The sequence below is a fragment of the Oncorhynchus kisutch genome, linkage group LG6 (genome assembly GCF_002021735.2).
Source record: "Oncorhynchus kisutch isolate 150728-3 linkage group LG6, Okis_V2, whole genome shotgun sequence".
In the NCBI taxonomy this organism is placed as follows: Eukaryota; Metazoa; Chordata; class Actinopteri; order Salmoniformes; family Salmonidae; genus Oncorhynchus; species Oncorhynchus kisutch.
In genome coordinates this window covers 59874146-59901629 of record NC_034179.2, presented here as the reverse complement: position 1 = coordinate 59901629, position 27484 = coordinate 59874146, and the positions used below count along the sequence as shown (strand labels likewise).

Here is a 27484-nt window from a genome sequence, read left to right as displayed (position 1 = left end):
AATCTGTAATAACACCATCAATGTTTAATTTATGGATAGTGTTATTTTTAGAGTGAAATTTCTCAAGTCTAAAGAAATAGGATGAATTCTGTTCTCCCTCCTCAATCCATTTTTTCCTCAATCTAATAAAGGCTCCGTCTGCTTTTAATTTCTATATATTATCCAGTTTATTTTGTAACTCAATTAGTTCCAGCTTCTCCTCCCCGAGAGGTCAGCTGGGGACCTCTGAGAAAGGGAAGTTATCTTAATGATCACCTTTTCCTCCTCAGCTCTTCTGGTCTTAGCAAGATTACTACCATATTTTCTAAGGTATTTGGACACCTCAAATTTAAAGAGCTCCCAGTTCTTGCAATAACATTTTTCTTCACAAGCCCTTTCTGTTTCTGCCCAACTTCATACCTAAGATTTTTTTTATAGCTACGTCAAGATAGACCAGAGCCTGTCGTGTCCAATGGGAATAAATGGATCCGAGTGAGCGAAACAAGCAAAGAGATGGGCAGAGCCAAGCATCAGCTAGTGAAATCCTACTGGCGCATTCTAGCATGTATTTCAATTTTTTTCCGTTAGGGGACGCCCACTCTGAAGTGCGCGTGTTGCAGCAACTCGATTCGCCTTTGCACTCCTAAACCAATTTTTGGAAACTTGAAAATGGTCAAGCCTGCAAAACGCAGTCCACTCTTACATATTTTAGTTTTGGAAACAGAAAACTGTATGGAGATCAAATGTTTCATCAATGAGAAAATGTGAAGAATTTCGGCCAAAATCCATCTCGCTACACCTTCTCATTACCACGTTTAGTAGTGAGCGGAAATGCTTCATATTTATACATCCGGTGCAATTTCTGGCTCATTGTTCTGTCTTTCACGATCATGATTTACTTTCAGGACACTGACATAAAATACATTGTCAAACCCTAGCCGCACCAATGATTAGACACTTCTATTGTCATGCAACTGCCGTGACGTGAGATTTTTTCCCCTCCAACTATTGAGCAGTTGTATAGATGTGAAGATGGTGAACGTAATTAACCCTGTGCTGCTTCCAGGTTGAGTACGAGAACAGAATGGATAAAGTGCAAATGGATAGAGCTATTCTTCCATTCTGACATTGTTTCAGAAAATCATTAAATAATGCAACAAAAGATGTGGTTGAGATTTAATTGGATATTAGACAGATGAGGCCCGCCAGTGAGCAACTGCAACCACATGGCTGGGGTTTACTCATTACATCTTGCAATGGAAACAATTTACGAATCAAACGGGGACCTATCTGAATCTGTCCAATAGAATGTCTAGTTTTCATTTGGAATATTGATTACACCCCAGTACTACAGGTCAACAGTACAAATGAGAATGATGTCTTAAGAGTTGACAGACACACACACACTTTTACATGCCAGCCACCATAAACAGCTAAGTCCCACTCCAACATCTGCACATCAGAGACAGTCTCCACTGGATACATGCATCCAGAGGAATTCAAAGCCCTTAGAACAATTACCCACAGTGCAATTAATCTAGCTATACAGATATTTATTAGATAGAGATATATATACACGCACACCTCTCCATCTCATTGGGAACTCGATAAAACAGTTTAATTAACATTTCAAAATCTTCATAAATAATTTGTGAAAAAAACAACCAAACCAAAAAAATAGTTTTCCATGTCCTTGTATTAGTTAGGTCCTTTAATGTGAAAATGGTCCCCAGAAAAATAAAATGATTTGTCCAACAGTCCGTTCTTCAGACATTAAAAGAAAAAACAAACAAAGGAACAATAATAATGAAAGCCATTTAGCAGACACATAAATGAGAGGAAATTGGGAGGAAGGAGGTAAACCAATACTCAAGCACGCACGAAAGCGTCACTACATTTACAAAGGTTTGGCTAGTGGACTCAAGGACGACTGTACAGGAAGAGAGATACGACTGGAATAGGAGACGCTTTTCGCTTCACGCCCAATCTCAAATCAACCCCACGCCGTGTCCCAAATCGTACCCTATTCCCTATTGAGTGGACTACTTTTGACCAGTGCACTATAGCCCATATAACTCTGGTCAATAGTGCACTACGTAGAGAATATGGTGCCATTTGGGACACAGCCCTTAACACCTCAAGATGCCTCCCTCGTAGATCTGACAGGCATGAATAAGCAATGTAGGTAGGTTTGTGGCTTTACCATATTGCTAACACTTATTCAAACCTATTAGATCTACAAAGGACTCAGTAGTGTCACTAGGAAAGAAGTGGCTAAAGGGAGTCGATTTGGAACCAGGCGTAAAGGCATGCTCTCCAATTTGTTCTTTATTTCTTAGATGTTTATATATGGAATGAATGACGTAGTGTTGACTCGACGTACACAGACGGACAGATGGACTTTGCTCTCTCTATTTTGTGGAGAGGATGAGAGCCACAATAAGACCGTAGAGCCCCAGGACCTCTGCAAAGATCAGGATGAGGATCATGCCCACGAAGAGCCTGGGCTGCTGGGCCGTGCCCCGAACACCTGCATCGCCCACAATGCCGATGGCGAAACCAGCCGCCAGCCCACTCAGCCCCACGCTCAGCCCAGCACCCAGGTGGAGGAAACTCCTACAGGAGAGAGGTGAGGGATAGAGAAAGATGGAGAGAGGGTAGAAAAAGTGAGGAGGGATGGAAAGATGGGTGGTTGGGAGAGATGGAGAAAGAGATGGGGAGGGAAAGAGAGGAAGATTTATTCAAAACAAATGCAGTCATAGCATCCCAAAGAGATGGCAGACCATCAGTTTACAGATGTAGTACATCACTAAAACACTTCTAAAAAAAAAACGAGTGAAAAATCCACCACTATGAAGTGGAGCCAATACCACATTACTACCAATCAGATCGTTTCAGACACGCAGTGCCTAGCGGTAGACTTGAGAATGGGTAACTAGCATCTGCAATGTCTGAGCTCTTACTTGTAGAGGGTGACTTTCTCTGAAATGTTGTTGGCGATGAGCACCGCCACCACCAGCCCGTAGATGGCGATGATACCCGCCATGACCACGGGAATGATGGACTTCATGATGAGCTCCGGCCGCATCACCGACATGGCAGCGATGCCCGTTCCGCTCTTAGCCGTGCCATAGGCCGCCCCCAATGCTGGAGGAGAGAAGGAGAATTTCGAATTTCAAAAACACAGAATTCCAAGACCATCCTAGTTGGTCAACAGAACACACTTGAAACACGAACAACAAAAAAAGTCATGAGAACCAGAGTTTAGATTGTTATAGAGCGTGGGGGTATTAAAAGCAATTGAGTTGACAGTACAGTGTGAGCTTATTGATCAAAGCCTGTTTGTCACAGGTAAGCCTCCCTTTAAATGCTTCGTAGCTCTAGGAAGAACTGAAATCTATGAGGAAAACTCAATAGATCAACAAATGCATTAGCACAATGGTAATGCCCATCACAATGGTTTCATGAGTTTGTGTGCATTTAAAGGGATAGTTTGGGATTTAGGCAAAGCCCTTTACTTCCTCAGAGTCAGATTTACATGTGGATACCATTTTTATACGTCTCTGCATCCAGTATGAAGGAAGTTATAGGTACAGTCGCGAGCCAATGCTAACTAGCGTTAGTGCAATGACTGTTCCCATAGTATAATTGGTAACTAATGTTAAGTCTAACGCTAGTTAACAACTACCTTCAAACTGAATGCAGAGACATAAAAATGGTATCCACAAGTTCATCTGACTTTGGGGAAGTAGACAAAGGGCTTCCTTGCCAACATCCCAAACTATCCATTTAACTCTGAGGCTCACACCCATCTGTGATTGCAAAGGTTCCCAAATTCTTGAGAGCCTATATGGCTACCTTAAAACCTGATGGGGATAGGGCTGATTGCTGCCCCCTTTGGGGTGATTGCGTGCCCATAGTAAACAGAAAAAAAATCTGTAAAAAATTGCTAATATATGCAATGAAAAATTATTATTGAATAGAAAACTCTAAAGCTTCTAAAACCGTTTAAATTATGTCTGTAAGTAAAGCAGAACTCTCAGGGCACTCATTCTCCCAAACTCTCTCTTGTCATCATAAAAGTTGGCCCAACTTTGACGTCATCGCCCCCACCCTTCCCAAGCACCTACAGTCCTGGGAACAGTTTATGTGCCTTCAGCGCGGTGTCCGCTTTCATTGGGGCTTCTCATTGTGTGAATCGCGCTCACGAGTCTTTCGGCAGGCCGAAACCTTTCGGTCACGCGAGAAAACAGGTTACTCTCATGCGCTTTCTGCTCCGGTGATTGTCTTTCTTCCAAGATTGATTAAACGATGCGTGTGTTTCTCTTCGTCCTGAGAATTGCTGTGAAGCTATATAACATGTTAACGCTGTGTTCTGAACATAGTTTGACAAGTTTAGTCGACATATAATATGTAATTTCGACGTTTTGGTGTAACTTTACTTTTTGGCTGCATTTCAACCGAAATATGTCGTGTTTGATAACCGAAAGACACAGACTTCAAAACTAAAGCTGTTTTTGGTAAGTATAAACCCTTCCAGGTCTTCTGATGGAAGAACAGCAAAGGTAAGGGAATATTTGTGTTAAATTTGGGTTTCTGTGGACTCCGAGATAGAGGAGCCAAATGCTAATTTCTGAGCGCCGACTCATATTATAGCTTAGTGAACGAAATCTGTAACGTTAAAAATAAATTTAACACAGCGATTGCATTTAGAAGAAGTGTATCTTTCTATATATATGTAGAACATGCATATTTAGTCCAAGTTTATGTTGTGTATTCCATGTTAGCTGACGGCATCCGCTGACGCAATCGTCATTTCTCCGGACATTTGAGTAGCATTTTTTTTAACATGGCGTCATTGTAAACAGAGATTTATGGATATTTATAGCATATTATTGAAAAAAACATAAATGTACTGTGTAACATGTTATATTACTGTCATCTGATGAAGATTTCAAAAGGTTAGTGAAATTATTTTTCTTTTAATCCTGCGTTTGGTGATTGCATATTTTGTTCAATTTGGCTATGGAAATTAGCTGTGTCTTCGGTGTGTCTTCGGTGGTGGTTTGACATAAATATGTGCTATGTTTTCGCCGTAAAACATTTTAGAAATCTGACTTGCTGGCTAGATAAACAAGTTGTTTATCTTTCATTTGAGCTATTGGACTTGTTAATGTGTGGAGGTTAAATATTTCTAAGAATATTTTTGCATTCCGTGCGCCACCGTTCCAGCTGACGGTGGGGGGGCTGATCCCCAATTGGGGACCAACATCTTTGTCAGGTTAAAAGCTTAAAAATCAGTCCTTTTCTCCCCTTCAACTGTACTGATTGCCAAAGACTTGACAAGTAAACAATTCAGCTCATCATTAGGATGGCTTTCACCTGATCCGTTCTTTCAGCGAGGATTTAAGGAAAAACATTTTAAAAAGGAGCATCGTCGTAAGAGGCATGGGAAAGAGGTAAACCGAACAAAAATAAACGTAACAACTTCAAAGATTTTACTGAGTTACAGTCCATAGAAGGAAATCAGTCAATTGATATGAATTCATTAAGCTCTAATATACAGATTTCACATGACTGGGCAGGGGCGCCTCAGAGGGCATAGGCCCACCCACTTGGGAGCCAGGACCAGCCAGTCAGAATGAGTTTTCCCCCACAAATGTGCTTTATTACAGACAGAAATACTCCTCAGTGGCCTTCCGAGTGGCACTGCCTGAAGCGCCACTATAGGCCCGGGTTTTTACCCAGGCAGTGTCACAACCGGTCATGACCGGGAGTCCCATAGTGAGGCGCACAATTGGCCCAGCATCGTTCAGGTTAGTGGAGACTTTACTTGGCTCATCGTGCTCTAGCTACTCCTTGTGGCGGGCCAGGCGCATGCAGCCTGACTTCAGTCATCAATTGAACAGTGTTTCCTCCGACACATTGGTGCAGCTGGCTTCCAGGTTAAGCTGGCGGCTGTTAATTAGCGCAGTTTGGCGGGTCATATTTCGGAGGACGTATGACTCGACCTTTGCCTCTCCCGAGCCCGTTAGGGAGTTGCAGCAATGAGACAAGATTGTAATTGGATATCACGAAATTGGGGATTTAAAAAATAGATAAATGATAGATGTGCAGATGATGATCTGCAAGTAGAGATACTGGGGTGCAAAAGAGCAAGAGGGTAAGTAATAATATGGGGACGAGGTAGTTGGGTGTGCTATTTACAGATTGGCTGTATACAGGTACAGTGATCAGTGAGCTGCTCTGACAGCTGATGCTTAAAGTTAGAGAGGGACATATGACTCTTGAGCTTCAGTGATCTTTGCAATTTGTTCCAGTCATTGGCAGCAGAGAACTGGAAGGAAAGGTGGCCAAAGGAAGTGTTGGCTTTGGGGATGACCAGTGAAATATACCTGCTGGAGCGCGTGCTATGGTGACAAATAAGCTGAGATAAAGCAGGGCTTTACCTAGCAAAGACTTCTAAATGACAAACACATTTGTGCCCAAACTTTGAGAGAAACAAGCTTTTTGTGAATATGGAACATTTCTGGGATCTTGTATTTCAGCTCATGAAACATGGGACAAACACATTGCACGTTGCATTTATATTTTTGTTCCGTGTAAATAGCCACAAAAGGACAAAGTCTCCCTTCAGAAGAGTTTTGTTTTAAGCAAATTAGATGAACTTTTATGCCTGTGTGCAACGCTTCTAAAAATGAATCTTTCAACTCAGCTCTTCACATTAGAGTTCGACCGATTAATTGGAATGGCCGATTAATTAGGGCCGATTTCAAGTTTTCATAACAATCGGAAATCGGTATTTTTGGACACAGAGTTGCCCGATTTTTTACACCTTTTATTTAACAAGGCAAGTCAGTTAAGAACACATTCTTATTTTCAATGACGGCCTAGGAACGGAAGGTTAACTGCCTCGTTCAGGGGCAGAACGACAGATGTTCACCTTGTCAGCTCGGGGGATCCAACCTTGCAACCTTGCAACCTTACAGTTAACTAGTCCAGCGCAATAATGACCTGCCTCTCTCTCGTTGCACTCCACAAGGAAATAATTACTGCATTCTTACTGCATTCGCCTGTTACGCGAATGCAGTAAGCCAAGGTAAGTTGCTAGCTAGCATTAAACTTATCTTATAAAAAACTATTATAATCACCAGTTAACGACACATGGTTGATGATATTACTAGATATTATCTAGCGTGTCCTGCGTTGCATATATAATCTGACTAAGCATACAAGTATCTAAGTATCAAACTGAGCGGTGGTAGGCAGAAGCAGGCGTGTAAACATTCATTCAAACAGCACTTTCGTGCGTTTTGCAAGCAGCTCTTCATTGTGCGTCAAGCATTGCACTGTTTATGACTTCAAGCCTATCAACTCCCGAGATGAGGCTGGTGTAACCGAAGTGAAATGGCTAGCTAGTTCGCGTGCGCTAATAGCGTTTCAAACATCACTCGCTCTGAGCCTTCTAGTATTTGTTCCCCTTGCTCTGCATGGGTAACGCTGCTTCGATGGTGGCTGTTGTCGTTGTGTTGCTGGTTCGAGCCCAGGGAGGAGCGAGGAGAGGGACGGAAGCTATACTGTTACACTGGCAATACTATAGTGCCTATAAGAACATCCAATAGTCAAAGGTATATGAAATACAAATGGTATAGAGAGAAATAGTCCTATAAATACCATATTAACGACAACCTAAAACCTCTTACCTTGGAATATTGAAGTCTCATGTTAAAAGGAACCACCAACTTTCATATGTTCTCATGTTCTGAGCAAGGAACTGAAACGTTAGCTATTTTACATGGCACATATTTTATTGGCACATATTACTTCCAACACTTTGTTTTTGCATGATTTAAATCAAATTGAACAGGTTTCATTATTTATTTGAGGTTAAATTTATTTTTATATTAGTTTTATATTAAGTTCAAATAAGTATTAATTCAGTATTGTTGTAATTGTCATTATTACACATTTTTTAAATAAAAATAGGCTGATCAATCGGTATCGGCTTTTTTGGCCCTCCAATAATCTGTATCGGCGTTAAAATCATAATCGGCCGACCTCTAATCTGCACGCACAGTGAGGCGAAGACTTTTGGAGGATGGCCTGGTGTCAAGAAGGGCAGCAAATAAGCCACTTCTCTCCAGGAAAAACATCAGGGATAGACTGATATTTCTGCAAAAGGTACAGGGATTGGACTGCTGAGGACTGGGGTAAAGTCATTTTCTCTGATGAATCCCCTTTCCGATTGAATAGGGGCATCCGGCAAAAATCTTGTCCGGAGAAGACAAGGTGAGCGCTACCATTTGTCCTGTGTCATGCTAACAGTAAAGCATCCTGAGACCATTCATGTGTGGGGTTGCTTCTCAGCCAAGGGAGTGGGCTCACTCACAATTTTGTCCTAAGAACACAGCCATGAATAAAGAATGGTACCAACACATCCTCCGAGAGCAACTTCTCCCAACCATCCAGGAACAGTTTGGTGACGAACAATGCATTTTCCAGCATGATGGAGCACCTTGCCATAAGGCAAAAACTATAACTAAGTGGCTTGGGGAACAAAACATCGATATTTTGGGTCCATGGCCAGGAAACTTCCCAGACCTTAATCCCATTGAGAACTTGTGGTCAATCCTCAAGAGGCAGGTAGACAAACAAAAACCCACAAATTCTGACAAACTGCAAGCATTGATTATGCGAGAATGGGCTACCATCAGTCAGGATGTGGCCCAGAAGTTAATTGACAGCATGCCAGGGCAGACTGCAGAGGTCTTGAAAAAGAGGGGTCTACACTGCAAATATTGACTCTTTGCATCAACTTCATGTAATTGTCAAAAAAAGCCTTTGACACATATGAAATGCTTGTAATTATACTTCAGTATTCCATAGTAACATCTGACAAAAATATCTAGACACTGAGGCAGCAGACTTTGTGAAAAGTACAAAAATGTATGCACTCTACCGTAAGTCGCTCTGGATAAAAGTGTCTGCTAAATGATTCAAATGTAAATCTACAACACTTTATTTTCCAAGGTCAGTGATGGAACATTGTAGCATTAACCAAAAAAGGCCTCTATATACAACAACACCAAAGATGGTTTATAACGTTGCCCGTCTTCAGTTGTTTTGAACGTGGCACTCTGATATCTCAGACTTCCGAGCACTCAAGATAAAGGTGAACTCAAAAAAATATATATTGGAACGTTCATCCAAGTCAGAAACTCTGGCATCTTTCTAGAGCTCCGACTTTCCGACGTGAAGATTACTGATGTCATGATTTGGGAACTTTGAGCTCCCAGTTGCCTTGAAAGCCCCATTCACACTGGCTTTGACCCACTTGCCAGAACCAGTCATTCACCCGCAGTCATATGACTCACAAGCTTAACAGCAGCCAGGGACTTTCCACTAGGGAACGATATATTGGTGAACATATCGGAATTGTCCGATATTAGCTAAATATACCAACATAGGTATCGGCCCGATGTCTAGTTTAACGCCGATGTCGAGGCTGACGTGGATACCTATATAACGTAGGTACATGACGTAATGATGCCACGTAAAATGTTGCGCTACACATGCAACACAGCATTCCTAACCTAGCCCACAATGTCTGCTGTGTGGATTGAGGAGTCAACAAGTTGTGCAGTCATTTGAAAGAGTAAGAACATTTCAGCGAGACAACTGAAAGGCAAAATCCATTAACCCGTTGAATCTAGGGGGCACTATTTTCATTTTTGGAAAAATAACATTCCCAAAGTAAACGGGCTATTTTGTCAGGACAAGATGCTAGAATATGCATATAAAAGTTTGTCTGGATGAAGTGCCTGTGCCTCATGAAGATGGATTACTGGGCTGAACATGCTAACAACAAGTGGCTATTTGGACATAAATTATGGAACTTTATGGAACAGATCAGTCATTTCTTGTCAAACTGGGATTCCTGGGAGTGCCTTCTGATGAAGATCAAAGGTAAGTGAATATTTATGGTGTTTTTTCTAACTTTGCTGATTCCAAAATGGCGGATATTCCTCTAGCTGTTTTGGGTTCTGAGCACCGTTCTCAGATGTTGCTTTTTCCGTAAAGTTTTTAAAAAATCTGACACAGCGGTTGCATTAAGGAGAAGTCTCTTTAATTCTGTGAATAACACTAGTATCTTTTATCAATGTTTATTATGAGTATTTCTGCAAAATCACAGGATGTTTTGGAATCAAACATCCAATGTAAACAGATTTTTGGATATAAATATGCACATTATCGAATAAACCATACATGTATTGTGTAACACAATGTCCTTTGAGTGTCATCTGATCAAAGGTTAGTGATTCATTTTATCTATATGTCTGCTTTTTGTGACTCCTATCTTTATCTGGAAAAATGGCTGTGTTTTTTCAACTTGGAGGTGATCTAACATAATCATATGTTGTGCTTTAGCTGTAAAGCATTTTTTATATCGGACACGATGGGTAGATTAACAAGATGTTTATCTTTCATTTGCTGTATTGGACTTGTTAATGTGTGAAAGTTACATATTTCAAAAAAATATTTTTGAATTTCACGCACTGCCTTTTCAGCGGAATGTTGTCGAGGGGTTCCACTAGAAAGGTTAAGGGCTTGTAAGTAAGCATTTCACTGTAAGGTGACAACACGTGTTGTCAAATTTGATTTGATCATATTTGTGAAACAATCCTCAAAATGTTCTTAATATTTGATGTTATGGTGCAATTCAAAAGGCTGATTGAGGACCTTATTACTGATGAATGTGTTATTTTATGACCCTGTTCTTTCGGCATGCATTTTGTATTTATATTGATATATGCATTTCCTGTAATTCTGGGCTCATCTGTAAAATAGACATTGGTCCAAGTTTGACTACCTGATAAAGTGCAGGTTAAATAAAATTGATTTAAAATATATATTTTTTTAAATCACCATATTCGGTTGTGAGAGGAAATTATAACTGTATGCTGCAGATGTATACATCCGGTGAAACATATGGCGCATTGTCCTATCTGTGGTTGAGTAGCCTAGGTGAGCAAGCTAGTTAAAGTTAGGCATCTTGCTGCTAGTCGACATGATGCCCAACCCCACGCGCCAAACGTCATTATTTAATGTATCGAATGTCTTCATTGAACTATTAGCTAACACAAAAATACCTACATCAAACTGTATCCATAGAAATTGGCCAGCTTGTTACGTCAATGGCAACGTCACATGTTACGATGGAAATCAAGGCAATTTTGGACCCCCTTGTGGCCCCCCTAATTGTGGAGTATGAAATCATTTTTACATAACACATTTTTGATATTGTTCTTTTTTTAACGTATAATGTAACTGCCCCCCCCCCCTAGAACCGCCACAGTCTCTCACATCAGTTAACATGCAACCGCATCCTCTAGGCTTTTTTGACATGCCCGCTCTATATTCAACACAAAATTCCTTAGTAGTAGACATTTCGGTTGAGTGTAAAACAAACACACACACTTTATGATTGAACAAGGCATATGAGACATATGACTGAACGAGGGTGTTGTGATAAGTTAACGTTACCGCTGAAGACCATAGCCGCAGAGGCTCCCATCACTGCGAAGAACGGGGAGTATTCGGGGCTTTCTGACGACATTCTTACAGGAAAAGCTACTGGCAGAGAAAGCGCGCAACCGTGTATTTCCTTTCTTTTAAACGTAAATGTTTCTGTCGATTCTCAACCCTGTCAATTGCAAGGCCCTTTCATGCAGCACAAGGACGACAGTCGAAGAATCCACCTCTTCACAGGAACAGTGGTGTAGCGGTAGAAAATGGCGACATGGAAAATGTCACATGATCAGTCCACTGGGCATGTCCCATTATGTCAATGTAGGGGTATCCAAAAATCCTGCGTGTCATTTCATGCCCATTTCGTTCACGTAAGAATTAAAACAATATAATTTGTTGCCAAGAAAGGTATATAATTTAATCATCAAATAAATTAGATGATATCCCTAATTTTATCGTAATAGTGGTATGGTCCGCTGAAGGCTGTCTATGTTCTATTCATGCCTGCCTGGTTCATGCCTGCCCCATTGTTTACTATGAGAAGGCTCAGTGGCGCATCTGAAGATCACGAAGTATCGCTTCAGCGTGTCACCATCTTGCTAAATGGAGGAGTTTTTGGATTCACGGCATGCACAGTTTGAGCTACTTTAGGAAGTGACGTTGCAGGCTAGCTCAGTGCTGCCCCGTCTTATTGAGTATATCAAATTCAAGGCCGACCGAGGTACTGCAGGCTGCCATTAGCGACTTCGTCTGTGTGTGATTTTAAAGTAATCAATTGAAGGACACAGAGTGCCTTAGGAAAATATTCAGACCCCTTGACTTTTTTGTGACGTTACAGCCTTATTTTAATATATATATATTTGTTTTTAAACATTTAAATCAGCAACCTACACACAAAGATAAAAATGTTTTTATACATTTGAGCAAATAAAACACAAATACCTTATTTAACATTTCTGCAGCATTCAAGGTCCCCAACAACACAATGGCCTCCATCATTCTCAAAATGAAGAAGTTTGGAACCACGAACCACCTTCCTAGAACTGGTCGCCCGGCCTCACTCATGCACAGACCGTAGGTGCCGTCAGCCTTTCTCCACACGTTGAGGCTGTCATAGTACTCTGTGCGGTAGGTGAACAGGATAATCTCACGGCTGCCTGTACCAGCTCGGTGGCCAGCCGCACGCACAGGGTGAAGGCTTCCATAGAAAGACCCTTCTGAGGGATACATGTCTATGGGTGACATGAAAGTAGGTAGGGGATAGTGGGGTAAGTTTAGACACTTCTACATTCAGCATCACTCCGTCAAGGGAAATATATTATTCTCTCTAACAAAGATATCTACATAGAGTATATTTTAGGATGCTGTGTATCCATGGAAATAATCCAAATTCATTCAAGTTGTGCCAAGTGGTGTCTGGGTATGGGGTAAGTTGAGCCGCGGGATAGGATAAGTTAAGGTTGTTAAAACATAAAAATCTTAACTCTTAAGCAGAAATTAATACGTGCTCATGTTGCCCCTCGTGGATGGTATAGATGAAGGCATCTAGACAAACGTTGAATACTGAGATCTATCTGTTGTGATCTCCTAGCAACAACAGGGATACAAGGCGCAAAGAGTGAGAGAATAGTGCAGAAGCTCAAAATCGGGTGTGTAAGTCTGATATGCGATGGATTTGGTGTTATAATGTCACAATACTGGTCACAATAAACAGTGTGGTAGTCTTTTCAATATTTTATTGAGCAAAATCTTGTGTGCATTAAGGAAATAGATGCCTGGCTCAAATAGAAGCCAGCCCCTAATAAGCGCCGGTTGTGTACAGTGATTGAGGCAAATAAGCAAATGGCAGCGATTACAGCCTAGAATCTTCTTGGGTGTGACGCTACAAGCTTGGCACACCTGTATTTGGAGAGTTTCTACCATTCTTCTCGGCATATCTTCTTAAGTTCTTCCAGTCGCTGTCACTTAAAAACAACCCCACAGCATGATGCTGCCACCACCATGCTTCACTATAGGGATGGTATTGACCAGGTGATGAGCGGTGCCTGGTTTCCTCCAGACGTGACACTTGGCATTCAGGCCAAAGAGCTCAATCTTGGTTTCATCAGACCAGAGAATCTTTTGGAAAAACTCCTTTTGGAAAAACTCCAAGCTAGCTGTCATGTGCCTTTTACTGAGGAGTGGCTTCCATCTGGCCACTCTACCATAAAGGCCTGATTGGTGGAGTGCTGCAGAGATGGTTGTCCTTCTGGAAGGTTCTCAGATCTCCACAGAGGAACACTGGAGCTCTGTCAGAATGATAATCGGGTTCTTGGTCACCACGCTGACCAAGACCCTTCTCCCCCGATTGCTCAGTTTGGCCGGGTGGCCAGCTCTAGGAAGAGTCTTGGTGGTTTAAAACTTCTTCCATTTAAGAATGATGTAGGCCGCTGTGTTCTGGGGACCTTCAATGCTGCAGACATTTTTTGGTACCCTTCCCCAGATATGTGCCTCGACACAATCCTGTCTCGGAGCACTACTGACAATTCCTTAGACCTCATTCACTGTCAAATGTGGGAACGTATATAGACAGTTATGTACCTTTCCAAATCATGCCCAATCAATTGAATAGACCACAGGTGAACTCCAATCACGTTGTAGAAACAGCTCAAGGATTATCAATGGAAACAAGGCGCGATTTCGAGTCTCATAGCAAATGGTCTGAATACTTATGTAAATAAGGTTATTTCAGTTATTATTTTTACTTTATTTAATCAATTTTAAAATAAGGCTATGTTAGGTTCTAATTTTCATAGTAAATAACTCACGGGCACTAGAGAAGCTTAACCAAGTTTAATTCTTCCCAAAAGGGTCGATACAGCTGTAATTCAGACGACCGACATTTCACACAAGCACTGATATTTAACCCTTTCTCCTAGGCTGAGTCTCCTCCTCCACAACTGAACAGTCAATTTATCTCTGTTGCTAGACCATAGTGATATCTGTCTCACGCCCTGACCATAGAGAGCCCTTGGTTCTCTATGGTGTTGTAGGTCAGGGCGTGACTAGGGGGTGTTCTAGTCTTTTCATTTCTATGTTGGTGCTCTTGGTATGGTTCCCAATTAGAGGCAGCTGATGTTCGTTGTCTCTAATGGGAATCATACTTAAGGTGTCCCTGTTCCCACCTGCTTTGTGGGATATTGTTTTGTGTATGTGCATGTTACACCACTACTTTCACATTTCGTTGTTGGATTATTGTTTTGTAGAAGTTTCACTTAAATAAAAGACGTGGAACTCGAATCACGCTGCGCCTTGGTCCGTCTTTTATCACGAACGTGACACTGTTCTTCCTCACTTCATCTAACCTGACCTCTACCCCAAAGTGCTCACTCCTCTCTAACTCAAGGCTGTCATGGTTATTGATACCAGACTGTGTCTCTTCTCCTCCCAGAGGATCCCTGATGGCTAACAATAACATATCCTAACATAATGTAAACGTTATACATTGCCCTCTATCCCTCAGTGATATTGTTAGTTTCTAAGATCTCCACCCGTCTCCCCTTATCAATGTCTGCCACATGTAATCGCTTCCCTGAACTCAACACATTCCAAGCTTAGTTGCACACACTATATACCTTCCTCCTCTAACCCTTAACTTCTGGTGCAGACCCTCTAAACCTTAGCACTCCATCAGTGACATGAATAAGTATATTTCACATTCCCAAAACCCAACAGCTGTAACATAACAAAATGGTGAAAAAGTGAAGGGGTCTGAATATTTTCCAAATACACTGTAGGTCTCAATAAAAACACATTAAATTCAACCGCTGGAAACCCACTTGCTGGCCAACCGATTTTCTCTCTTCATTCAATAGGATTTTCAGTAAATTTATCTTAAGCCATACGTTTAAATACAATGTACCTTTAAATATAATTTAACTTTTTGGTAAAAACTCAACTCGTCGTGTTTGGAGGACAAAGAATGCTGAGTTGCATCCAAAGAACACCATACTTACTGTGAAGCATGGGGGTGGAAACATCATGCTTTGGGGCTGTTTTTCTGCAAAGGGACCAGGACAACTGATCCGTGTAAAGGAAAGAATGAATGGGGCCATGTATCGTCAGATTTTGAGTGAAAACCTCCTTCCATCAGCAAGGGCATTGAAGATGAAACGTGGCTGGGTCTTTCAGCATGACAATGATCCCAAACACACCGCCCGGGCAACGAAGGAGTTGCTTCGTAAGAAGCATTTCAAGATCCTGGAGTGGCCTAGCCAGTCTCCAGATCTCAACCCCATGGAAAATCTTTGGAGGGAGTTGAAAGTCCGTGTTGCCCAGCAACAGCCCCAAAACATCACTGCTCTAGAGGAGATCTGCATATGGAGGAATGGACCAAAATACCAGCAACAGTGTGTGAAAACCTTGTGAAGACTTACAGAAAATGTTTGACCTCTGTCATTGCCAACAAAGGGTATATAACAAAGCATTGAGAAACTTTTGTTATTGACCTTATTGAGCTACAGTAAATGTATTGTTGTGTATGAAAATTATTGGAAGGTGCCATTTCTACTCAATCTCCCATACATAACAATTTATGCTGTGTAAGAACTGCCATCATAAGACTTTTCACACCTTCTGCAGCCCCTTAGCCCATTCACTTGGTTGACTGATCTTTCCTCTCAAAAGCAGCTCCCAATATCGCTCATTATCCCTAAGCAATACACTAGTCTGTTTATAAACACTTAGGTCCCTATCGGTTGACACTTGCTGGTACCGCACATCTCCTGGAAAGACATGGTTGTGGTGTTACCATTTTACACTTTTTGTGGAAGGGACGTAGGGCAACACGCCTTTGTTGGAATAAATCTTCTACAAGAGGTCCAAACAGTTCATGGTTAAGGTCAGCTGGCTGTACACCGGACCATTCCTTTCAGACAAGACCATTCGCCATAAGCACAAGGAGTCTCAGCTTCCACAGCCCACCATGCCAAACACCATTGTCAGCATACTGGAGCCGGATAAAGGACTTTGACCACTCCTTCTCCGTGGCCGACATGAGTAAAACGTGTTAACTCTCGCAAGACTGCTGGCCCAGATGGCATCCCTAGCCGCGTCCTCAGAGCATGCGCAGACCTGCTGGCTGGTGTGTTTACGGACATATTCAATCGCTCCCTATACCAGTCTGCTGTCCCCAAATGCTTCAAGATGGCCACCATTGTTCCTGTACCCAAGAATACAAAGATAACTGAACTAAATGACAACTGTCCCATAGCACTCACTTCTGTCATCATGAAGTGCTTTGAGAGACTAGTCAAGGATCAAATCACCTCCACCTTACCGGCCACCCTAGACCCACTTCAGTTTGCATACCGCCCCAACAAGTCCACAGACGATGCAATCGCCATCAAACTACACACTGCCCTATCCCATCTGGACAAGAGGAATACCTATGAAAGAATGCTGTTCATTGACTACAGCTCAGCATTCAACACCATAGTACCCTCCAAGCTCATCATCAAGCTGGAGGCCCTGGGTCTTAACACCGCCCTGTGCAATTGGGTCCTGGACTTTGACGGGCCCGCCCCCAAGGTGGTGAAGGCAGGAAACAACATCTCCACTTCGCTGACCCTCACACTGGGGCCCCACAAGGGTGCGTGCTCAGCCTCCTCCTGTACTTCCTGTTCACCCACGACTGCGTAGCCATGCACGCCTCCAACTCAATCATCAAGTTTGCAGACGACGCAACGGTAGTAGGCTTGATTACCAAGAACGACAAGACAGCCCACAGGGAGGAGGTGAGGGCAGGAAAACAACCTCTCACTTAACATCAACAAAACAAAGGAGATGATCGTGGACTTCAGGAAACCGCAGAGGGAGCACCCCCTTATCCACATCGAAGGGACAGTAGTGGAGAATTTGGAAAGTTCCTCAGCGTACACATCACAGACAAACTGAAATGGTCCACCCAGACAGACAGTGTGGTGAAGAAGGCGCAACAGCGCCTCGAGCAACCTCTGGAAGCAACCTCAAAGTCAGTTTATAATAGTCAGCTAGAAGTGAATAAATAACACAAATGTGATTGACTGTCCACGCATTCTAACACAGAAGTGACGTTCATAGAAATCGAATGAGAGACACCAAAGATGAGAAGAGTTGCCAGCAGCCCCATTTTATCCAACCTGTGAAGACAAATGCATTATAAATATACATACATCTAAATAAAATCTAAATAAATTACATCAGAGACAGTTTTATATGTTTTTATGTATTTTTCAGGTCACTACAAAGTAGTATTATTATATACAATACACACATGAACGTAAATAGCATTTGGGCTTAACGAGATATTAGGTAATTCAAGAAATTGAGTTGTCTACTTTCCGTTGTTGATCCGTCTTATCAAATGTCTACTGAGTGAGTGTGCCTCATACACACTGAGTGTACAAAACATTAAGAAAACCTGCTCTTTCCAGGACATAGACTGACCAGTTGAATCCAGGTGAAAGCTATGATCCCTTATTGATGCCACTTGTTCAATCCACTTCAATCAGTGTAGATGAAAGGGAGGTCGTCCCATCACCTAAACAACATCTAGCCAACTTGACACAACTGTTCGACCCAGTGTCAGTGGCATCTTAGCTAGCCACTAGATGGCCTAGTTGCTGTTTAAGCTGTCTATGTCCCATAAAAACACCCATGTTATATCCAAAATGGGATCCTATTCCCTTTATAGTGCACTACTTTTCACCAGTGCTCTTGGCACTGTTTGGCATTTGGGACAATGTCACAGACAATCATGTTACTTTACTTGATCTGTTTATATCCTAATCAAACCCACCACACACACACACACACACACTTGTTTCCTTTGTTTATCTATTATGTGTTTACACACACAGAGAACCAGTCCAAACTGCCTACCTGAGCCATGTTCATGCTTATGTTTAACTTCAGAGTTACTTTTTTCATAATGAAGGCTAATCTGGGAAAAGCAAGGGCACAGGCACAGGGACAAGGCTGACACTTTCATTACAGGAATCATGAGGATAATGCACTTCACTGTTTGACCAAATCATGGTTTTAGCCACCCAAAAAATAGGACGTTTTTTCAGTGAGGTGATCATGTCGAATATGCTCTTTCTATGTTTATAGGCAAATGTTCAGTTTTTTACAATCCGTGATCTTGGCCACTGATTAGCAAAAAGCTCATTGTAGATTAGTATACCAGAGAAATTGCGCAAAAATCTTTAAAAGGCACACTTTTGTCAAAAATATTGTGTGTCAATTTCAACCAGCCCACCCAACTAAAAAATGTTCCAGCCCGTCTGGCATTTGCAAGAATTGCCAGATGGCCAATCCAATGTTTAAGGAGAAAAATATTTAATCATGATCTCTAACAACCCCAAAGATAATCAACATTAATAAAAGTAGGCCAATATAAGTCAGGCTACCAAAGGCACAATCTGCATTTTCAAAAGCCTGACCCTGACACTTTGTTTGTTAAACTGAGTGGTTCGCTGGGGACAGAGCTATGGATGTGTAACAGAGGTGTTTTGTTGAAACTACCTAACCCAATTCCCTCCATCTCTGTAGCTGACAGGTCGTCGCATAGTATAATATATCCGGTAGCCTATTTATTTAATAAAAACCACACCGCGGATATAGCCTTATCAGCATCTTGCTCTGCAGCCGAGAACCGTACCATGCATACTGTATGTTCTGCGTCAGACCGAAGCTGGGGGGGGGGGGGGGGGGGGGGGTTGAAATGTTTGAGACATGTTTGACTATTATGGAAACATCTCAGGAATGGTGTGCCTAGTCTACACAATGCATGGCCTCATTGGCGGTTCACATTCATTATTTGCTCGCTCTCTCCCTCTCCCTCTCTCTCTTTCTCTGTATCCTCTCCAAGCCTTGTCAATCAGCTGTGTTTTTCCACGTGTCAGGAACAAGGTTGTTTAGTTCTTAAGAGTGATGATATTCCAAATGGCACCATATTCCCTTTATAGGGCTCTGAACAAAATAAGTGCACTATATAGGGAATATGGTGCCATTTGGGTTAGAACTTCAGAAAGTTATTGAGCCCATAAAATGTCACATTTTCACGCCAAAACGCACGTAAAAAGGATTGTATTGGATGCTTTTAAAAAGTTAACAGATGTCGCTGTCATACAATTCAGGCCTATATGGAAATATGACTCTCTTGGCAAATTAAAGACAAAATTAACCTCTTAACGAAACCATTTTTATTGATACTTTTTATTAGCCTTCAAAGAAACACTCATATAAACATCTATACATAATCATAGTTTTATACTAACAATGGCTGTGGTAATAAATAAAATAAATAAAAACTGTTAACAGTAGCCTATACCGTGATACACTCTCCATCCCGTGCCAGACATAAAAAAACAAAAAAACTCCCAAACTTTGTCAAGACAACTTTGTGAAGACGTTCATGTACATGTTCCATTTTCCAATTCCAATTGAAATTGCCCCTATCACGCTTGATGTAAGCTATTGTAGCTAAATGTTTACACGTTTATATGTGAATTGAATAGCTTTTTAATTAACAAAATCCGATTTTGTATGATGAGGGTTTAATTAAATTTGAATGGAAATAGTTTTACCCCGAGTTAAATAGGCCTATTCTACACAGGAACACTTGCATTCGGATATGATGGGGTATTGAACCTGTATCCACATGCAATATTTCTTTTGGAGAAAGCCCTGGCAGTACCAGCGGAGGAATGTCTTGGTGACTGACTTGTCGGGCATGCAAAACATCCCCGCCGGGAACGAACAAGAGCGCTCATTCAGACACTGTCCCTCCTTGACGTAACGCGGCCAGAACCTCACGCCCAAGTCCTTCCATACATAGCCCACGGGGCAGTGTGTGTATGCCCACAACCACTGTGTAAACTTCCGACGGGCTTTCTTGCCCACTGTCACCAGGTCCAGCTGTTTCAGCTGGTTGGGAATAGGTCCCATCAGTCTGGACTGTGCTTCAAGGGCAGTCCGGTTCTCCAGAACAGGGGGGCTGTTGATTGACATGAAGACGGGGTCAAAGTTTCTCCCGAGTTTCCTCTTCAGTGTCCGTTCGGCCAGGTCCTGTTTCCTCGGGTCGTATTTTGGGTCAGGGTCCTCTTTAAGACCGGGCACTGGGAGATGCTCGCTGGGCGAAGGGCGCAGACGCAAAAAATGCTGAGAGACACCGAGGTGGATGGTCGCTATGACATAGAGCAGAGCCGCCGGAGAAATCCCCATGTTCTATAGCTCGAGCTGTTATTTACGCAAATTATCTTCACTTACAGCAAAAGAGCAAGTGCTGCATTAGTGTCTCACTTTGACATTTGGATTGGAGAGGTGGTGTGTGCTTAAATTAGATATCCGTCCCAGTTGTAGCGCAGAAATCGCCAATGTATTTTTTGTTTGTTGACAAGTTACTAAGTGAGGAAGAGAACGGTAACCATCACTAAACTGAATACATCAATACAGACCATTCCCTTTGACCATAGAGCGCATGAGCGCCCTAGTTCATTAAATGGATATAACGGATTTCCATCAATGTTCTACCACACACAAACTCAGTAGAGTTTTCTTTTTTTCTCTTCTCATCTGTGCCTCTTCTCGGTGCTTTGAGGATAAATAATCCAAAACCTCCTAAACAAACATGCCTTTAGAAAACTCAGAATCCTTATCACCGGAGGAGATGCCACCCGAGATTAAGATGCATTACACCTCTTTTTCTGAATATAATCCATTCATGGATAGTCTTGTCGTGAATGCTGTAGCCTATAGGGTAGTTGCTTCTGTTTTATAGTTATATTTTATATTTTGCTGAAGCTCCAAGACACCTTCACCCATTTCCACGGCGGGAGAGTAACTGCTTCTGTAGAAAGTGGACCCCACTCTCAAGTTAAATATCCCATTCCGAAGTGTCAAGCAGTCAACGCCGTCACTTTCACTATGATTGACAGCGCGCACGGCTACATGGTCCTAAACACAGACGGGTTACAAACGGCGCGCTCTGGAGCTTGCTTAATAGTGGTCCTGAGGTTGACATAACGCTTAATAGTTACCACCTTGTTTTGGTGGTATTGACGGAGTTTAATATTTGTATATTCATGACAATTGGGATATATTGTGAAAGTTAATGGGGAATTTATAGGTTTTTGGGATATACACCAAAAATAAGGTCAAGCTTAGGAGATCTTATACGTTTTGTTCTGAGATAATATCAGTCAGTTAACACTTCCTTTTTGAATTATGAAGCCTTTATGTACATTTTTACATGACATAAATGCTTTAAAATTCACAAAAAGTAAGGTTAGCTGATGAAGATGGAATTAAGGCTTACAAAAAGATGGAATTACTATTTCTCTCTATAGTATGACAAAATATGGAAAAATTACACAATGTGGCTTTAAACATCACACTATGAATGGTTACAGGCATGTGAAACCCCGTCCATATAAAACAGTGTGTGTGTGTTTGTTGTGCTGCATATTATAGATGATATGGTGCAAAATAGAATCACTAGAGGGGACTGTTCTTTCGCAATGGTTGACACACCTCCTTCTCCATACCTCACGGTGGGAAATACACATGCGGAGATCATCCGTTCACCTACTCTTCGTCTCATAAAGACACGGCGGTTTCAACCAAAAATCTCAAATTTGGACTCATCAGACCAAAGGACAGATTTCCACCGGTCTAATGTCCATTGCTCGAGTTTCTTGGCCCAAGCAAATCTCTTCTTATTATTGGTGTCCTTTAGTAGAGATTTCTTTGCAGCAATTCGACCATGAAGGCCTGATTCACCCAGTCTCCTCTGAACAGTTGAGGTTGAGATGTATCTGTTACTTGAACTCTGTGAAGCATTTACTTGGGCTGCAATTTCTGATTTCTGAGGATGGTAACTATAATAAACTTATCCTCTACAGCAAAGGTAACTCTGAGTCTTCCTTTCCTGTAGCGATCTTCATGAGAACCAGTTTCATCACAGCACTTGGGGGTTTTTGCGACTGCACTTGAAGAAACTTTCGAAGTTCTTGAAATGTTCTGTTTTGACTAACTTTCATGCCGTAAAGTTATGATGGTCTGTCATTTCTCTTTGCTTATTTGAGCTGTTCTTACCATAATATGGACTTGGTATTTTACCAAATAAGGCTATCTTCTGTATACCACCCCAACCTTTTCACAACACAATTGATTGGCTCAGACGCATTAAGAAGGAATGAAATTCCACAAATGAACTTTTAACAAGGCACACTTGTTAATTTAAATGCATTCCAGGTGACTACCTCATGAAGCTAGTTGAGAGAATGTCAAGAGTGTGCAAAGCTGTCATCAAGGCAAAGGGTGGCTACTTTGAAGAATCACAAATATAAAATGTATTTGGATTTGTTTACCACTTTTTTGGTTACTACATGATTACATATGTGTTATTTCATAGGTTTGATGTCTTCACTGTTATTTTAAAATGTAGAAAATTGTAAAAATAAATAAATGGAAAGAGTAGGTGTGTCCAAACTTTTCACTGGTAAAGTATATTCCGGACTCGTTCTGATATTTCTTAATTTCTTATTTTGTACTTTTTGGATTATGTGTGCATTGTATATTGTTTAGTATTGCTCAGAATTACTGCACTGTTGTACCTGGAAACACAAGCATTTCACTTCACCTGTGATAACATCTGCAAATCTCTGTACGCAAATAATACACTTTTTGATTAATGATTTTATTTCTATGGAATCAGATCTCTCTGTATTTCTGACCCGGCCAGATTAATCTTTCAAGGCTATTTGTGGAGTTTTCTGGAATGTTTCCCAGAGGTGTATTGGAGGGTGCCAGGAACTGGAATTAGCATTATGCCTCTTCCTGGACTAGACTACTCATTTCTAAATTAGAAGGTGTCAAAATTTGGACACAACCCACCCAATAAATGTACTGATCCCGTATCGTTTTGTGTGGTATAAATTGTTACCTGTTATCTGACCAGATAACAACCAACATATGATGTCTTTCCCTGACATCCACTGGGGTACTTGATGAGGAAGATTTAATTTAGATGATGATTGCCAATGTACCTCTCTTTTGTTCTTCATATGGCAAACTAGGAATTATTTCATCAAGATAAGGACCTGCTGTACTCTTTGTTCTCTTCAAGCTCAGAAATAAAAGAACAGGTACGCATTGAGATAGCAGCGAGTCCAGTCTATTTGGCATGACAAAGCCAAAACAGACTGACACACAGGTTAGACAGCTAGTAGAGCTATTCCTGGCTACTTGAAGATTCATTTCATAGGTTAAACTTAACAGAAGAACCTACAATGACGGAACACTAACAATATGCTAAAGCAATGGCTGCTATGTAGCATGTTAAATTGTAGCAAGAGATGAACTTTGTAGCAAAGTTAAAAAGTTGGACGCAAAGTTGTAGCAGGAGAGAAGCAGAAGGGGGTGGATGAAGGAAAAGTCAGTAGGTAACAGTGAGGTAAAGTGAAAAGGAGAGTAAAAAGATAAAGGAGATGCTGCTGCTGCTGAGGTGGTTAAATGAGAGAGAGAGAGAGAGAGAGAGAGAGAGAGAGCGATGAGAGGGTGAGGGGAAACAGATATTGTGTCTTGCTCTAAATGTGGCAGTTAGAGGGAAAGTGAAATCTGATACTTGGCACCAGACAGACTGGAGGCAGACACACACACACACACACACACACACACACACACACACACACACACACACACACACACACACACACACACACACACACACACACACACACACACACACACACACACACACACACACACACACACACACCCTGAGGGGAACACACACATAGTCTCTGAGCTCATGTTGTTTGCTTATGATGCTGGAGACCCAATTAGTCCCATTCTAGAGAAAAGGTCACGCCTGTCTCTAGCTGGGTCTGAAATAACATCTTATTGCACTACTTTTAGGGCTCTGGTCAAAATTAGTGCACTATATAGGGAATAGGGTGCCATTTCAGATACTTTACTAATCTCAGAATGATAGAGGCTTTCTTTCATTTCTCAAAAGTTTCTCTTCAGTATTGTGCCTTGAGTACCCCTGCATTAGGGGCCCCTGCGTACTTAGGAGGACCACAAAAGCCACCAAGAAGGCCCATTGAGGATGCCCACTTTACCACCTAGGCAGCTCTTTTTTTCCAGCAACAAGGAGGCACACTCTAGTCACCAAAGTAGCTCTCTTTACCTCACTGAGGAGGACCACTCTAGCCACCAAGGTAGCTCTCTTTATCTCACTGAGGATACTGTATCGCCATCAAGGTTGTCTTTATCATGACTATAATTGCATTGGGGCATTCCACGTACCTACACTATACAGTGTATATACAAAAGTATGTGGACAGCCCTTCAAATTAGTGGATTCTGCTATTTCAGCCACACCCGTTCTTGACAGGTATATCAAATTGAACATTGCATTACAACCTGTAATTTAAATGGATTTGGATTTCATGTAATGGACATACACAAAATCTTCCAAATTGGTGAAGCGAAAAAAAAAACTTGTTTAAAAAAATTCACCCCAAAAAATGGGAAAGTGGTGCGTGCATATGTATTCACCCCGTTTGCTATGATGCCCCTAAATAAGATCTGGTGCAAATTACCTTCAGAAGTCACATAATTAGTTAGATTGCACACAGGTGTACTTTATTTAAGTGTCACATGATCTGATACATGATCTCAGTATATATACACCTGTTCTGAAAGGCCCCAGATTCAGCAACACCACTAAACAAGGGGCACCACCAAGCAAGCGGCATCATGAAGACCAAGGAGCTCTCCAAACAGGTCAGGGACCAAGTTGTGGAGAAGTACAGATCAGGGATGGTTTATAAAAAACTATTTGAAACTTTGAACATCCCACGGAGCACCATTAAATCCATTATTAAAAAATGGAAAGAACATGACACCACAACAAACCTGCCAAGAGAGGGCTGCCCACTAAAACTCACAGACCAGGCAAGGAAGGCATTAGTCAGAGAGGCAACAAAGAGACCAAAGATAACCTTGAAGGAGCTGCAAAGCTCCAGGGCAGAGACTGGAGTCCCTGTCCATATGACCACTTTAAACCATACACTCCACAGATCTGGGCATACGGAAGAGTGGCCAGAAAAAAGCCATTGCATGAAGAAAGAAATAAGCAAACGCGTTAGGTGTTCGTCAAAATGCATGTGGGAGACATCCCAAACATATGGAAGAAGGTACTCTGGTCAGATGAGACCAAAATTGAGCTTTTCTCCATCAAGAAAAACGCTGTCTAGCGCAAACCCAACACCTTTCATCACCCAGAGAACACCATCCCCACAGTGAAGCATGGTGGTGGCAGCATCATGCTGTGGGGGTGATTTTCATCGGCAGGGACTGGGAAACTGGTCAGAATTGAAGGAATGAAGGATGGCGCTAAATACAGGGAAATTCTTGAGGGAAACCTGTTTCAGTCGTCCAGAGATTTGAGACTGGGATGGAGATTCACCTTCCAACGGGACAATGACCCTAACCATACTGCTAAAGCAACACTTAAATGGTTTAAGGGGAAACATTTAAATGCCTTGGAATGGCCCAGTCAAAGCCCAGACCTCAATCCAATGAGAATCTGTGGGATGACTTAAAGATTGCTGTACAGTCGTGACCGACATTTTTGAGAATGACACAAATATTAATTTTCACAAAGTTTGCTGCTTCAGTGTCTTTAGATATTTTTGTCAGATGTTACTATGGAATACTGAAGTATAATTACAAGCATTTCATAAGAGTCAATATTTGCAGTGTTGACCCTTATTATTTTCAAGACCTCTGCAATCCGCCCTGGCATGCTGTCAATTAACTTCTGATGGCAAACCATTCTTGCATAATCAATGCTTGGAGTTTGTCAGAATTTGTGGGTTTTTGTTTCTCCACCCGCCTCTTGAGGATTGACCATAAATTCTCAATGGGATTAAGGTCTGGGGAGTTTCCTGGCCAAGGACCCAAAGTATTGATGTTTTGTTCCCCAAGCCACTTAGTTATCACCTTTTGCCTTATGGCAAGGTGCTCCATCATGCTGGAAAAGACATTGTTCGTCACCAAACTGTTCCTGGATGGTTGGGAGAAGTTGCTCTCGGAGTATGTGTTGGTACCATTCTTTATTCATGGCTGTGTTCTTAGGCAAAATTGTGAGTGAGCCCACTCCCTTGGCTGAGAAGCAACCCCACACATGAATGGGCTCATGATGCTTTACTGTTGGCATGACACAGGACAAATGGTAGCGCTCACCTTGTCTTCTCCGGACAAGATTTTTGCCGGATGCCCCTATTCAATCGGAAAGGAGATTCATCAGAGAAAATGACTTTACCCCAGTCCTCAGCAGTCCAATCCCTGTACCTTTTGCAGAATATCAGTCTGTCCCTGATGTTTTTCCTGGAGAGAAGTGGATTATTTGCTGCCCTTCTTGACACCAGGCCATCCTCCAAAAGTCTTCGCCTCACTATGCGTGCAGATGCACTCACACCTACCTGCTGCCATTCCTGTTCAAGCTATGTACTGGTGGTGCCCCGATCCCGTAGCTGAATCAACTTTAGGAGACGGTCCTGGCACTTGCTGGACCTTCTTGGGCGCCCTGAAGCCTTCTTAACAACAATTTAACCGCTCTCCTTGAAGTTCTTGATGATCCGATAAATGGTTGATTTAGGTGAAATCTTACTGGCATCAATATCCTTGCCTGTGAAGCCCTTTTTGTGCAAAGCAATGATGACGGCACGTATTTCCTTGCAGGTAACCATGTTTGACAGAGGAAGAGCAATGATTCCAAGCACCACCCTCCTTTTGAAGCTTCCAGTTTGTTATTCGAACTCAATCAGCATGACAGAGTGATCTCCAGCCTTGTCCTCGTCAACACTCACACCTGTGTTAACGAGAGAATCACTGACATGATGTCCTTTTGTGGCAGGGCTGAAATGCAGTGGACATTTTT

The 27484-nt window shown here is 41.9% G+C and overlaps 2 protein-coding genes across 2 annotated transcripts; both read right to left on the bottom strand.

The window, feature by feature from the left end:
* Positions 1–1143: 1143 nt before the first annotated feature.
* Positions 1144–12164, bottom strand: atp6v0ca (ATPase H+ transporting V0 subunit ca). The gene is made up of 3 exons (XM_020486081.2): positions 11524–12164; positions 2943–3126; positions 1144–2595 (listed from the first exon to the last, which is right to left on the bottom strand). The coding sequence occupies exons 1-3, from the start codon at positions 11594–11596 to the stop codon at positions 2391–2393; spliced, it is 462 nt and encodes a 153-aa protein (XP_020341670.1). The 5' UTR covers positions 11597–12164; the 3' UTR covers positions 1144–2390.
* Positions 12165–19736: 7572 nt separating this feature from the next.
* On the bottom strand, positions 19737–21452 carry LOC109893063 (noggin-2-like). Its single transcript, XM_020486072.2, has one exon. The coding sequence runs from the start codon at positions 20752–20754 to the stop codon at positions 20134–20136; it is 621 nt and encodes a 206-aa protein (XP_020341661.1). The 5' UTR covers positions 20755–21452; the 3' UTR covers positions 19737–20133.
* Between the last annotated feature and the right edge of the window lie 6032 nt (positions 21453–27484).